General features: G+C 55.8%; 2 protein-coding genes and 1 long non-coding RNA gene across 5 annotated transcripts in view; 2 read left to right on the top strand and 1 right to left on the bottom strand.

Moving 5' to 3' along the window:
• Window positions 1-3,824, top strand: part of VAX2 (ventral anterior homeobox 2) — a 49,851-nt gene extending 46,027 nt beyond the window's left edge. Inside the window, exon 3 of the mRNA XM_011980635.1 lies at window positions 3,146-3,824. Within this exon, the coding sequence (XP_011836025.1) occupies window positions 3,146-3,583 (438 nt within the window). The 3' untranslated portion in view covers window positions 3,584-3,824. The remainder of the gene's footprint in view (window positions 1-3,145) is intronic.
• A 2,382-nt stretch (window positions 3,825-6,206) lies between these two features.
• Window positions 6,207-14,395, top strand: part of ATP6V1B1 (ATPase, H+ transporting, lysosomal 56/58kDa, V1 subunit B1) — a 31,690-nt gene continuing 23,501 nt past the window's right edge. For 2 of the 3 annotated variants that reach the window (XM_011980636.1, XM_011980637.1), the window contains exons 1-2: window positions 6,207-6,406; window positions 13,958-14,013. In XM_011980636.1, the coding sequence (XP_011836026.1) occupies window positions 6,289-6,406; window positions 13,958-14,013 (174 nt within the window). In that variant the 5' untranslated portion in view covers window positions 6,207-6,288. The remainder of the gene's footprint in view (window positions 6,407-13,957; window positions 14,014-14,395) is intronic. The other variant, XM_011980638.1, reaches the window with a different exon arrangement.
• The window catches only part of LOC105540146, a 6,514-nt gene continuing 4,484 nt past the window's right edge, over window positions 12,366-14,395 (bottom strand). Inside the window, exon 3 of the long non-coding RNA XR_001006156.1 lies at window positions 12,366-12,781. This is a non-coding gene — a long non-coding RNA (uncharacterized LOC105540146). The remainder of the gene's footprint in view (window positions 12,782-14,395) is intronic.

Raw genomic sequence — 14,395 nt, forward strand, 5'->3', positions numbered from 1 at the left:
AACAAAATTGGACACTTAATAATTGGTCCTCACCTCAAATAATTTGAGAAACACGGCTCAAAGTCCTTGTTGCCAATTGACAGATAGGCTTGTTTGTGTTTGTTGTTCATCCTCTGCCTCCCCAACTCCACTGCCCACTCCACATGGCAAGGATTCACTCGGCTTTGTTCACTGCTGATTCCCTGGGCCTCAGTGTATATCTGATGAGTGAATGAACACATAAAGGAAGCAATCAACCTCAAGTAGATCCCATAACTTTCTGGTCATTTTTGGTTATTGAATCTGTGTCCGCCAGGTGCGGTGGTGTGCACCTATAGTCCCAGAACTTGGGAGGCGGAGGCAAGAGGATCGCTTGAGGCCAGGATTTTGAGGCTGCAGTGAGCTCTCATCACACCAGTGCTCTCCAGCCTGGGCAGAAAACCAACACTTTGTCTGTAAAAACAAAAATAAAGAAAGAAACTCAATCCAATGTCCTTCAAAACACCAAGCTCACATCTAGTTTAAATCTCATCTTCTCCTGAAGCCCCACACTGCCTCCCCACTCAGAACAGCCTTGACTCACTGCTTGCCAGCAAGGTTTGAGGTTTGAGGGAAGCACATCTCACATAGGAGCATGAACACGCAATCATCCTGCTGAAGAACTACGAAAGGACCCCTGCCCACTCTGCCTCCTCCCAGTGCAGCCTCTGGAGGGGATTGTGATCTGTCTCAGTCACTTGCTCCCTCTTCCCCCAACAGCCACCTCCTCCAGGATCAGAGGGCAGAGGGTGGCTTCAAGGAGGCAGAGATATTTTTAAAAGACTGGACATCTTCTGGTGTGAGGAGGGGAGGCACCCAGGCCTCACTTTCTGAAGGCCTTTGCTGGAGGGCCAGTCACTCCTAGGAGGTGGTGATGTCTGGCATGGCCAAGGTGGCCTAGTCTGCCTTGGTTCTGCCTGTCTTCTTAACCTGGGCAACCCTCTGGCTCCAGCCTCCTCCTCCACCCATTTCTTGGCACCTTCTCAAAACCTTCCTTACAGGAAGGGACCAGCAAGGTCTTCCTGACCTTTTCTTATTGGGCCCTCCCCTCCACGGTTCTCAACCTCCTTCCTGGTACACCTGCCCCAGCTCCAGGCGAGGAGCAGGGTTGGCCTCTGTGTTCCCAGGGAAACAACTCTGGGTCCTCCCATGGTGGCCCCCATGACATGGGCCTGTAGGTGCTGTGGCCTGATGAGTTTCTGGACTGGGGCATGAATGCCAGTCTCTCCTAGTGCCTACAAGTGATTCTTTTGGGCCCTCCCCCAACTTGTGTCTGTGGGGCAGCACACCCTCCCTCCCATGAGGTTCTGTGGCCCCCAGGGGACTGAGCCTGAGCTTCCTGCCCAGTTCCCTTTCCTCACGTAGACTAGGAAGGGGGTTGGAGCACTGGGTGCTGAGTGGTAGGGGCAGGGCCAGTTCTGCCTCCTCTCAGGGGCCCGGAAAAAGACCTCTTCCATGATGCTGGTGACTCTCTTCAGACTGTGGCACCACAGTGTCCTCAGCTTTGTGTGGCCAACAGAAGTCCCCCTCAACAACCTGCCACATCCAGTCACACTTGGTGTCACGTTGAGAAACTTGGCCTTTATAGGTGATGGGGCGGGAGGGTGCTGCTAAAAACTTCAAACCGGGCAACGGTCAGATCAGGTTAGAAAGAGCTCCCTCCAAAGGCAGCAGCAGCCAGCATGGAGGCAGAGACCTCACCGTCCTCAGACAGGAATCTGGCCCCTCCTCTGGCCATGCCCCCCCACTACGTGATAAGGACTCTGCAAAGCCAAGGGGTCTAGCCTGCCAGAAGCCTGTGCCCACCTTCGAGACCACCCATCCCTGCCACCAAAGTGTCCAGTTTCAGAATTCCCTGCCAAATGGCCCTGAGCCCACATCCAGCACCTGTCTGGGCCTCTCCAGGGTCAGTCCTCCCAAGGGCAGACCACAGACATTATTCAGCACCCCAGGCCCAAGAAGCAGCCAATGCGGGGTTATTTGCAGAGTGTGAACAGGCTGGGGCAGCCACACACGTGTGGGTCAGAGCCAGGATGGGCCATGAGCCAGAGGCTTCCATTTTTTCTCTTGCCCCAAGCCCTCTAAATGTTACAGTTTAGACCTGGGGCAGAGACACCTTTAAAACACCAGTTTCTTCACCTTGGAACCACCTGGTGAGCTTTAAAAACTAGTAGAGTCTGGGTCCCAGGCTCCCCCATTCTGAGTTTATTGGTCCAAGGTGAGAAGTGAACTAGGGTCTTAAAGCTCCCCAGGTTCTCATGGGCAGCCAGGGTCGAGAGGTGATTCTGTAGAGACAGTGCCATGGTCCAGGTCAGAGAGAACAAAGGAAGAGAGGAGGGTCTGCTCTAGGGAGCGGGGAAAGGGGCTCCTGCATAGGTGAGTGGAGGCGGCCATGATGGAAGAGGGAACATGCGAAGCCTCTGTTTGGAGGACAGAGCTGCACATGTGGGGTTTGGGATGTTTTTTGAGATATCCATGGGGAGATGTCTAGCAGGCAGGTGGATATGTGGCCTGGATCTCAGTTCAGACTCCTGGGCCTGAGGTAGAGTTGGAATTACCAGCACATAAATGGTGGCTGAGGCCGTGAACTTGACTTTGAGCCAAGGGCATGTGGGCCAAGAGGAGAACATCAGTTGTACCCCCAAACTCCATCCTCTGTCTGTCAATCCATTCCTCCATCCTAGGCCAGAGTCAGTTTAGCAGTAGAGGGGCCTCCATAATTTGGGGGACCAGAGTCCCTAATCAGTTGGTCTAGAGCAGGCTGGTTGTGGGGAGACCCTAACAACAATCTGCTCTTCTTTCCCTCCTGCTCCACCCTCACACCCTGCCCCACCCCATCCACCACCTGCCCCATCCATGCCCTTCTTCTCTCCACCCTCACACCCTGCCCCACCCCATCCACCACCTGCCCCATCCATGCCCTTCTTCTCTCCACCCTCACACCCTGCCCCACCCCATCCACCACCTGCCCCATCCATGCCCTTCTTCTCTCCACCCTCACACCCTGCCCCACCCCATCCACCACCTGCCCCATCCATGCCCTTCCTCTCCTCTCCTCCTCCCGCCTGCCCCCACTTTGCTTTGCCTGTCCCATCTCCCTCCTTGACAACCCCTCCCCCACCCCAAGGTGAAGGTCTGGTTCCAGAACCGCCGCACCAAGCAGAAGAAAGACCAGAGCAGAGACCTGGAGAAGCGGGCGTCCTCCTCAGCCTCCGAGGCCTTTGCTACCTCCAACATTCTGCGGCTGCTGGAGCAGGGCCGGCTGCTCTCTGTGCCCAGGGCCCCCAGCCTCCTGGCGCTGACCCCTAGCCTGCCAGGCCTACCTGCCAGCCACAGGGGCACCTCCTTAGGTGACCCCAGGAACTCCTCCCCACGCCTCAACCCGCTGCCCTCGGCCTCGGCTTCCCCCCCGCTGCCGCCCCCTCTGCCAGCTGTCTGCTTTTCCTCGGCCCCACTGCTGGACCTGCCTGCTGGCTACGAACTGGGTTCCTCGGCCTTCGAGCCATACAGCTGGCTAGAACGGAAAGTGGGCAGCGCCGGCAGCGGCAAGAAAGCTAACACTTAAGACTCCTACCCTGTGACACTGAGTCCTGAGCACAGCACCTTCCCAGCCTCCTGTGCCCCAGCGGACTGCACTGAGCAGGCCCCAGAGAGGAGGGGCAGCAGCCTCGCACTCCTCCCCACCTGCCCCCCCAGCTCAGAGACTCAAGACCAAATGGCCTTGGTCCCGCAGCTTGTGTGCGTGAGTGGTGTGCGTGTGTGTGTCTCTCACTGAAATAAAAGGAAAACAATGACAAGAAGGGAAACAGCGCCCACAGCACAACTACTTACCCCTCAATCCCTTTTATCCCTCTTGTCACTGGAAGGGAAAATGGGCTTAGAGGCAGAGGGACCTCAGATGGGAGGGGGCAGAAACTGGGATTCTGGGGGTCAGGGCACTCACATGTGTGGGTCAGCAGGCACCTGACTCCCACTCAATAGAGGCCCATGGCACCAACACGAATTCTTTGGTTAAATGTTGCCCTTTACAAACTCTCTTTCAAACATAAAAAACACTTGAGAGAGGGAAACATTGTCACGTGGAAGAGGATGAATGATGAAAGGCGAGACCAGGTCTAGAGAGAGGGAGAGAGGGCATCAAAGGTAAACGCAAGCAAGAGTCCAGGTGTTCAGAGTGGGCCTCCCCATCACAGACTGCAACATGAAACCCTTTAGAATATACATACACACAGCCTGGCCAACACAGTGAAACCCCATCTCCACAAAAAATACAAAAACTAGCTGGGCGTGGTGGCAGGCACCTACAATCTCAGCCACTCAAGAGGCTGAGGCAGGAGAATCGCTTGAACGCAGGAGGCGGAGGCTGCAGTGAGCTGAAATCATGCCTCTGCACTCCAGCCTGACAACAGAGGGAGACTCTGTCTCAAAATATGTATATATAATGTATATATTTTATATTGCTCAAACAATATAAAATTTTTAAAAGTTAAATAAGAGTCTTGCTCAAGACTCTTTTATTTAACTTTTTATTTTGTAGTAATTGTAGATTTGCAGGAAGCTGCAGAGATAGGACAGAGAAGTTCCCTCCATTGGCAGGAACTCAATCGTATGAGACAGAAAAGCTTCATCTTCCCTATCGTACAATATCAAAACCAGGAAATTGACATTGGTACCGTGTGTGTGCATAGTGCCGTGTCATTTTATAGATTCGTGGACTCACCACTGCAATCCAGATGCAGACCTGTTCCATCACCACAGAGATCTTCCTCGTGCTGCTCCTTGGTGGTCACACCCACCCCCACCCTCCACAGGAGAGTTCTTTGAAAGGATGGGCATTACGAGACAGGAACCAGAGACCTGAAATGGGTCCTCAGGTGGGAGGATGCGGGGTCAGATTTTGACTCTGTGAACAGAAATAACAAGCACAGTCTCCTCCAGTCTGCTCTGAGAAACATAGTAGCCACTGCTTTGGTTTCAAATTGACTGCCCTGAGTCACCTGGAGTGGGTGCTTGGGGACAGTGATCCCTAGACAAACATACTTCTGCCCTTCCCTCTGCTCAGTGGTATGGTTTGGGGAGGAGCTTAGAAATGCAGAAATCCTGAGTCTAGAATGAGGCATGGGGGTGACCGGAAGACCTTGGGTTGGGCAGGTCCAGCTACCACCCAGGGTCCACCCTGCCTTGCCCAGTGGACCTGTACCACACTCCACTCACCAGGAGAAACCACAACTCTTAGTTTCATGACACAAAGAGAGTTCTTGGGAAAGAGTGGTGAGGTCTTGGGTGGAACCCAGGCCAGGCTGTGCACATAGCTTGATTTATAACTCCAGGTATTTAGTTATACAATACAGGGACCTCTATTTTACTTTCTGACCTGGACTGGAAAGGTCAGGGCAGGCCTGCTGTACAGAACTCTGGAGGTGAATGTGAGAAGATGAGACCTGGTTCTACGATCAGATGGAGAGAGACCAGCCCTCGTTCTCAAGATCTCTCAATAAAATGAGACAGACAGGCTTCAGGAGACCCAGGTCTGTGGGTGGAGACACAGGCTCAGCTTTTGGGGGCTCACAGCCCAGTGGCAGGGACAAGAGAGGCCTCTCCTAAAGGGCATGACTTAGGAAAGAGGCTAGATGTTTAGTAAATCTTGGCTGCTAGAGAATCCAGAGAAGGCTTCATGTAGGAGGCAGAACTGAGGCTGACCAGGAAATAATTCTCTACAGATGTTCAAAAAGATGACTATGGAATTGTGGGGGGAAGAAGTATCCAGGTATAGTAAGGGCAAGGAGTGCAGGGTGAGGTCAGGTTGCGAGAACAGTGAAGAGAGGGCAGCCTGCCAGAAGTTGGGTGTGGAGAGACCAGAAAGAGCTGTGCTGAGGGACGAGTGTGGGAATGTTGACAGCACCTGAAGGTCCAGGGGGAGGAACTGAATTCACACAGTTTAGGGTTGGCGGGGAGGGACCGCCTAGCACAGAAGCAGGAAAAAGCCAGCCCTCCCCTCTGCCCTTCTCCCTCCACATCCTGCAGCTCCCAGGTGACCGGGGCCCCTCCCAGACCTGCACAACTCAGTGTGGGGAAAGCTTGGGAGCCAGAGCCCGAGGCTTCCTTGTTTACTGTCAACCTAGAGGAGGAGGAGAGGGAAGGGAGGGGAGAGGGGAGGGGTGGCCGCAGGGGAAGGCTGAGCGGCTCTCTCCAGCTCCAGCTGGACATGAGGTCTCAGAGCTGCCACCAGCAGCAGGCTCAGGCACTGGGCTCCCAGCCGGGCACTGCACCATGGCCATGGAGATAGACAGCAGGCCTGGGGGGCTCCCCGGCAGTGGCTGCAACCTAGGCGCAGCCCGAGAGCACATGCAGGCGGTCACCCGAAACTACATCACCCACCCCCGTGTCAGTGAGTAGCCCCTCCACCGTGGTGGGTGAGGTCAGGGTGGGGAGCTGGGGTGGGCTGCCAGATTCCCTGGCTCTGCTTCTTGCCTCAGAAAACGAGGAGGACCCAAGACCTGGGGAGACTTGGAGGGCTCTCTGTCCAGCAGAGTGACACCGTGGGGCCACCTGGACTAGGGGCCACCTCTGCAGGTGAGGGGTTGCAGGTCCCCAGCCCAGCCTACCCCAGAAGAGGGGCTGGGGAATAGCTGTCATCAGCCCAATCCTGCCGTAACACCCCAAGTCCAGAGACAGCTTCCAGTTGCCCTTGAGAGTGGGGTGTGCTGTGCACCTGCTCTTGTGTAAACGTGCCTGTGTGAGGAGTGTGCACCCAAGCACTTAGCGTGAGGCGGGGTGTGATTAAGTGTACTTGGAGTGGCGTGTGTGGCAGTGTAGAGTGTCAGCACTCTCAGCCTGAGGAAATAGGTGCTTTGTGTGCGTCACATCAATGGGTGCATGTCATGTTCTGCTCCCGACTGGGGAGGTGCCTGTGTGCATAAGCAGGTAGGAGCATGTGTCTAGGGGGTACTCCCACCTTCACTTGGGGTGAGGAAATGTGTGACAGCATGCTTATGCACTCAGGGCAAAGGTGTGTGTGTGTGCACTTAGGTGTGATGTATGTGTATGCATGTGCGCTTATGGAGAGAGCACGTGTGTATGTGTTCCGGCAGGGTCATATATCTGAGTAAGATGAGAGTGTGTACAGCTGGGATAAGAACGAGTATCCAGGTTTGAGGCTTGGAAGTGTCCACAGGCGCTGGGATGTACCCTTGTCAATTTCAGAGGGGAGGCCCTACGTGTGGCTCCTGTACCTGTTCTGCAAGGGTGGCCCAGATGTCTGGGGCAAGGTCCAGAGGACCAAAAGGAACCCCTGCATCTCCTTGTCCAAGGTCACTCTCCCTGGCCTGGTGAATTCTCAGGCCGCCCTGCTCACTGGAGTAAACCAGCGTGGCCCGCCACAGCTATGCAGAACCAGAGGCTCACTGGAGTAAACCAGCGTGGCCCGCCACAGCTATGCAGAGCCAGAAGCTCCTAACAGGGAGCGTGATGTGAGGGGAAGTGAGCCTGACACAGCCACCCCACCTCCCTCCATTCCTCTGTTACTATCCAGGCCAGGAGAGGAGGTGGCGTGAACTCGGAGGGTAGCTGAGGGGTGAAATCAGAGCAAAGGGGCCCAGGGGCGCATGGGAGGAGAGCCCTGGGGTGTGGGGCACCTCCTGAGGCCTGAGGCAGGTGCTGAGGGTGGAGCACATTCCAGCGAAGAAGAAATGGTGAGAATGGGGTGGGTCAGATTTCTCAAGGAAGGCCTGTAGGCCCTGACCCATGGAGGTTGGGGGAGGATAGGAGGTCCAGATTCTCCCTAGACCAAAGTTAGGGTCGCCTAGGCCCAAAAATATGCAGTGACTGGGCCCCCTTGGGTCCAGAGCCCAGGCCTGGAGCCCTAAGCTAGGATGTGTGACTCTTGCCAGTCTGTTGTGATGAGCCCCACTCCCTGCAGGCCGTCCCTCCTCCCTGTGGGCACTGGGGAGCTGCTGGGTGCCGAGCGTGGTGTGTGATCTGCACCTTCATGCTCTGCTTTCCTTCTTCCTGGAATGTGCTCCCACCTCCTGATGCCCAGGGACCCTATAGATAACATCTAACCCCACACTCCTCTGGGCAGGATGGCCCAAGCCTGGAGCCACCTCCTGTCAGCTCCTTCCCACCCAGCCCCTTATTTATAGTCAACATTCCCTGGAGATTCTGACCCAGGCTGGAACCCAGGGGTGGCAGTGTCCCCCCCGCCACCCCATGTTTGCATGCCTCCCTCGATGCTGGCTGTATATGGCCTCCACCCAGGAAAATGTGTTCACACCCAACAACCCAACAGGGACCCAGAGCAAAGGTCCGTGCAGGGGAACCCCTCTAGGCTCTGCTCGCTGCCAGCACCTTTACTTTTGCTGCCTATCGAGTGTCTTCACAGGATGCACGGGACCAGCCTCAGCTCAGCCCAGATGCCCTCCCAGCCCCAGGGGCATGCTCAGATTCCTCGGTGTGTCCCTTCATCCGCAGTGTCTCCCAATCCCCTCCCCACTCCACTGGCTTCCTCCTCTGGCTCTGAGGGTGGGAGGGGTGGGGGGGGGGTTCTCCCTGGGGCCTGTGGACAGGCGCAGGGCTGGCAAGGGTTTGAAAATTTAGGGCTGCACCCTCAGTACACTGGAGGCAGGGTTGCTCTGTCCCTCTCCACCTGTCTCCCCGCCAGCCTGGCCTCCTACCCTGGGTCGGTAAGCACTCCCAGACAGGAGAACTCTGGCAGAAAAGCTGGGGAGGGGGGAGCTAAGGGCAAGGAGGCCCCAGGGCTCGCTCAGCCATGGGTGGAGATGAGTCCAGGTGACTTAAGAGGCATTCCCTTCCCTGGGCAGGTGGGCTAAAGAGGCCTGAGACTTTAAGGGTGATTTCACTGCAGTGGCTGAGAGAGGACTGGCCAGAAAGGAGGAGACACCAGAAAGGGTGGAGGAGCTAGAATTGTTCCCCAAGGGCCTTGGCTCCCAGCCGAGGAGGAGGTATCCTGGAGCTTCATCTGTTTGGGCAGAAGATGTTGGGCTTGGCAGGTGGAGGTGCCCAGCAGGAGCAAAGGTCAGGAAGGACAAGCTGGCAGCCTGGTTGGAGGGATGAAGCCAGGTCAGATCCCCGCAGATCCCCCAGGAGCTTGAGTGCCAAACCACTGGCTTTGCTTCCCCGCCTCGGTTTCCTCAACTGGAAGGGGAAGGAGTTACACGGAGAGAGTCCCAACAAGCAGGGTCTTGGGCTGAAGAGCCCTCAGCTTCCAGCCCCTGCCCTCCCTCCCCTAATCCCTCCAGCGGGATCGGGGAGGAGGTGCAGGACCTGCTGCCCTGGGCTTGCCCCCACCCTGGCCTCACGCATGGGCGCCTGTCTCAGCCCTCTCCCAGGACGCTGCAGGTGTGGCTGGGCCAGCGCTAATTAGTGGGCCGCGCGGGAGCCCCGCTGAGCCTTTGACAGAAAAGGCGGTAGGGAGGTGGGGGCAGGGAGGCGCTCCACCAGCCAGAAGGCCGGAGCACAACCCAAAGTGTCAGCTAGGACAATGGAGAGGGGGTGGGCCGGGCAGCTGGAGGGAGTGTCGGCAAAGTCTCTGGAAGGCCCATGGAAGGAGCGCCCCTCTGCCTGTGGCAATGCACCCGCTTCCTTCTCCAGGGTCCAGGCGAACATCCCAGGGTTGCAGAGTGGCCATAATCGCTGAGCGCTGCAGGATACCCTCCTGAACTGTGGTGTGTCCTACGAGAAACCAGCCCACTTTCTGGGCCTCGTTTTGCCACTCCATGCAAGGGACATATGGAGGTGGAGGCTGCAGTATACAAACAAAAGGACCGGCTTGCAGTCAAGGACACCTCTGTTGCTCAGCCCCCATTTTGGCTGTGTCCAAACCAAACAGCCTAGAAGAAAAGATCAGGCTGGCCTAACAGCGGAGGGGCAGAGCTCTAAGACATCTGAGGGGAGAGACATCATCCCTCTAGGGTCCCTGTCTATAGTACTGTGGGACAGCAGTCCGGAGAGGACCCAGTGGGCTGCAGTAGTCAGTCAGGGGCAAGGCCTTGAAGGATGTACATAGTCCAGTGCTGAACAGAAACAGCCGCCTAAGTGGATTATCTGCAATGAAGGGTCCAGGCTATGAAGCGATGTGTTCACGCAGAGCCAGGCCTGGAAGCTGCGAGAAGCCCAGGAAGGCAACTCACAGCTGAGGCTGATGTGCTAAGATGTTGAGCTTTGATATCTCACCCTGATCACCCGAGTGGCCTGGCCGGGGAAGGCATCTGACTCCCAGAGGGCCTGCGGCAAGTACTTTGCAGCTGCCTCTAGGCCTCTTCCAGCCCAGCCCCTCCTCCAGAGGGAAGGGCTGTGTGGATCCCCTAATCCTCTGTCCCCCATCACCACTCTGCTGCTGCCCCCACTCCCAGGTGGAGCTGCTGGATGTCAGGGTTAATGGGGATTCTACATGACAGGGGTTGTGAAGTGGGGGAGCAGCTGTGAAGGAAGGGAGGAAGTTGAAAGACTTGTCTCCAGAGGCGGTGGAATTAGAAATGATTCCCTCGACTTTTCTGGTCCTTGGGCCCCATCCCCTCCCACACCCCCACCTCCCTATCCAGCCCACCCACCCTGCATCTTTTCATCACTGCTTTCTTCCCCCAGCGCAGCCCTTTGGCAGGTGTGGCATGCCAGATGCCAGCTCTCCCTGGGGCTTATAAAAATGAGGGTCTCTCCTGCCTGCCCCGCATTCCCCTGCTTGCACAATCCACTAGCGATCCAGACAGTCTGATCCAAACACCATGTGGGTGTGGGAGTGCTGTGGCTGTTTAGAGGTTTTTTTTAATTGGTGGGAAGGGTAATGCCCAAGCCTCTGTTTCCTACCCTTTCTCGTTGAGGAGTCTTCCTACACCCAACAACCCCTTAGCCCAGTGCATCCTCTTTCTCTTCTACTCTCTGCCTTTTCAGGACGTATGACTGGTGCTACGGGTGCAACCCTTTAGGCTGGACAATAGGACTCTCATTTGGTTTGGAGGCTTGGGAAGGTCAGGAGGGGACACACAACGGTTCTGATGTGGGAAGCATGGGAAGGAGCAGATGGGGTCAGTTAACATAATCCATCCACAAAGATTTCTTTTTCTTTCTTTCCCTCCCTCCCTCCCTTCCTTCCTTGCTTCCTTCCTTCCTTCCTTCCTTCCTTCTTTCCTTCCTTCCTTTTTCTTTCTCTCTCTCTCACTCTTTCTTTCTTTCTTTCTTTCTTTCTTTCTTTCTTTCTTTCTTTCTTTCTTTCTTTCTTTCCTTCCTTCCTTCCTTCCTTCTTTCTTTCTTTTCTTTCTTGACAGGATCTTACTCTGTCACCCAAGCTGGAGTGCAGTAATAGCGTGATCAGAGCTCACTGCAGCCTCAACCTCCCTGGGCTCAGGTGATCCTCCCACCTCAGCCTCCTGAGAACTAGGACCACAGGCATGTTCCTCTGTGCCCGGCTAATTTTTTAATTTTCTGTAGAGACGGGACTTCACCATATTGCTGGTCTCAAACTCCTGGGCTCAAGCAATCCATACACCTCAGCCTCCCAAAGCGCTGGGACTACAGGCGTGAGCCACTGTACCTGTCCAAATATTTCTTTAGTGTGTACCATATTCCCGGCACTACTCCACGAAGTGGGACACCGCGATGAGCACCACAGATGATGTCTTGCCCTCTTGGAGGTGACAGGTCTTACTGCGCCTGACGTGAGCCTGTGCATGCCATCCCACTGCCCCTCTTTCTGTTCCCCGAAGGCCCTGAATGAGTTCTTTCTCACCTCTGCCAGAAGTGCCCTTTCCCTAGCTCCCTGGGGGCTGACACCCCTTGACCCTGAAGGCTCAACTCAAACAGCTCTTCCCATAAGATGCTTCCTCCAAGTGCACCCAGTCTGGTCTTCCCTCCCACTCTCGTTCACCCATCCTGATCTTTCCCTTAAGAGCACCCACTGCAGTTTGTAATTATGTTATTTGCTCTGTATCCTCTTAGCCTGTAGGCACTTCATATTTTCATTTGTCACTTTCATTTGCCTCGCTTAGTACATAGAAGGCATCCATGCAGTAGATATGCTTGAAGAAAGGAAGCGGGGAGGGAAGGAAGAAAGCAGATCTCAGAGGAAAGGAGAGGGAGAAGTGGAGAGCCAGGCCAAGCCTTGAAGTCCTCTGGCACCCAAAGGTCTGACAGTGAGGAGTGTGAGTGTGAGTCTTCAGAGGAGGCTGATGGGTGGCCCCAGAGGAGATCTTCCAGAGAGCAGCGTGCCCGGGCTCTGAGTATAGCATCAGAGACCACTGAAGCCAGAGTTGACAGGGCCAAGGAGAGGGTGAAAGGTGAGGAAGGAAAGCCAGCAGTGGGGGCCATGCTTGTGAGGGGAGGAGCTGGAGAAGGACTGGGACTGAGCGAGGTTTCTTTAGGACTGGAAACATCAGAGCTTCATGGGAAGACAAGAGAGGAAAGAGAGAGAGAGAGGCAAGGAGGTTCTGGTCCTTCACCCCATGGAGTCATCTCTAGAGCCTGTTTCCCAGTGCAGAGGAAGGACCCGCTATGAAGGAAGCAGGGACACCTCCTTGGTGGGAATAGGAAGGAAGAAGAGGGTGGCTCAGGTGCAGGCCAGTCAGGTCTGTAAGGTAGTTTTGAAGGCAGGGAACTGAGGGAGTTCCCCTGCTACAGCAAAGTGCAAGTTGAACTTGTCTTCTCTGGCTGTCCTCGAGGCCCAGAGTTTTCCAAATGGTTCTTACACTTGGAGGATCCTTGTAAAGATCTGTGCAAGAATCACCGCGCCCAGTCGGTCTTCCTAGTTCAAGTCCTGGTAAAAAGAGCTTAGATCAAACAAAAATAAGAAGTTTGACCACAGATATCCAGATTGGGAAGGGGAGAGACTTCTGGTTTTTCTTTGGCATGTGGTGGCTTGGGGCCAGGCTTGTCCAAAGCAGGAGGGTAAGTGAGCCGAGAACCAGTGTGGTTCAGCAAGAAGCACAAGGCGGTGTCCCAGCTCCAGCTCTGCCACAGATGTGCTGTGTGGCCCTGGCCAAGGCTTCTCACACTTCTGGGCCCCATTTTCCTTGCCTGTGAAAGAGGGGTTGGGCCACTCCCCTCTGCATCCTGCCAGCCTGTGACTGACCCAGTGGCCTCACAGGCCCCATGCCCACCTTGCCAAGTGCCTTCATTTCAGGTGTCTCATCTCATTGGTGCATCACAAGAACCCCAGAGAAGGGCACTGGTATCCCAGGACTATGGGCAAGGGATTGCCCCAGGTCTCTCAGCCAGCCTCTAGCAGAACCAAAACTAGGCTTGCCTCCTGCCAGTCCACAGCTTCTTCTATGGGAGTTTGGAAGTGTTTCTTGACATTTAACCCAATTCCCTGTGCAAGCTGAGCTTATTTCCCATGTGTGGGTCTCTGCAGCTGCCACATCTGCAGGCATTTCCCTCCTTCCCCTGCCTTTGCACTCCCTCCCCTCCCATGCTGAGCACCCAGTGAGCCTGGGGAGTCCAGAAACCTTGTGATGAGAGCAGAAGCCCCATTTGGTTTTTCTCACTGACACCTGCACCCCCTACACACCACACACACACAGTCCTGGTGAGGGCAGAGGAGGGCACTTTTTGGCCACAGCCGGGGGCCGGGAACTTTTGGAAAATGTTTGGAGTGAGAGAGGATGGAGTGGGTGAGGTGGGGGTGGAAGCCAGAGGGGAAGCAGCCCCAGGGATGAGAGGCCTCTGTGTGATGGGGGCGGACTCTGAGGAGGCCTCTGCCCTCTGCCCGGCCCTCCCCCAGCCTCCTGCAGGTGTCCGAGCAGCGGGGGCCCTGCGGGCAGGGGCATGACCCTTACAGCAATGGTGGCTGGCCCTGTCACAGCTAATGACCCTGACGGCCCAGGCTGGGAAGGAGGTGGGGTGTGGAGAGGAAGGGAAGGCGGAGGATGCCTCTGTGTGTGTGAGCAGGTGTTTGGGGTGAGACCCCTCCTCACCCCTGCCCCTCCCCCAGCCTACAGGACTGTGTGCAGCGTGAACGGGCCTCTGGTGGTGCTGGACCGGGTCAAGGTAAGACTCTTCCGCCGCCTCCCTGGCACTAAGGCCAAATCCCAGGGCACCTCTCCCTTGCCCTGCAGGATTTCTTTTAAATTACCCTTTCCCTCCATGGCCCCCAGGGCCTGCTCTATTCTCTTCGTCCAGGCACCCACTCCCACTCTCCTACCCTAGCTGTAACCGCAGCCATCCAAGCTTTCTCCTCCCTGCCTTTTCAGTAAAAACCATAAAAACCCATGGAGGCCCAGCCCTGGGCCTTGGGAAACTTGCTTCTACCCCTAACAAGTTGTCCTGCCTCCGTTTCCCCATCAGTGGCATGGGCGTACCTAACCTCAGAGGAAGGCTGGACCGTAGCACGGTTGCACCTAACCTCCTCGAGGGCTAGACTCTCCCCACC

Source organism: Mandrillus leucophaeus, unplaced genomic scaffold (assembly GCF_000951045.1).
Source record: "Mandrillus leucophaeus isolate KB7577 unplaced genomic scaffold, Mleu.le_1.0 Scaffold216, whole genome shotgun sequence".
Classification (NCBI taxonomy): Eukaryota; Metazoa; Chordata; class Mammalia; order Primates; family Cercopithecidae; genus Mandrillus; species Mandrillus leucophaeus.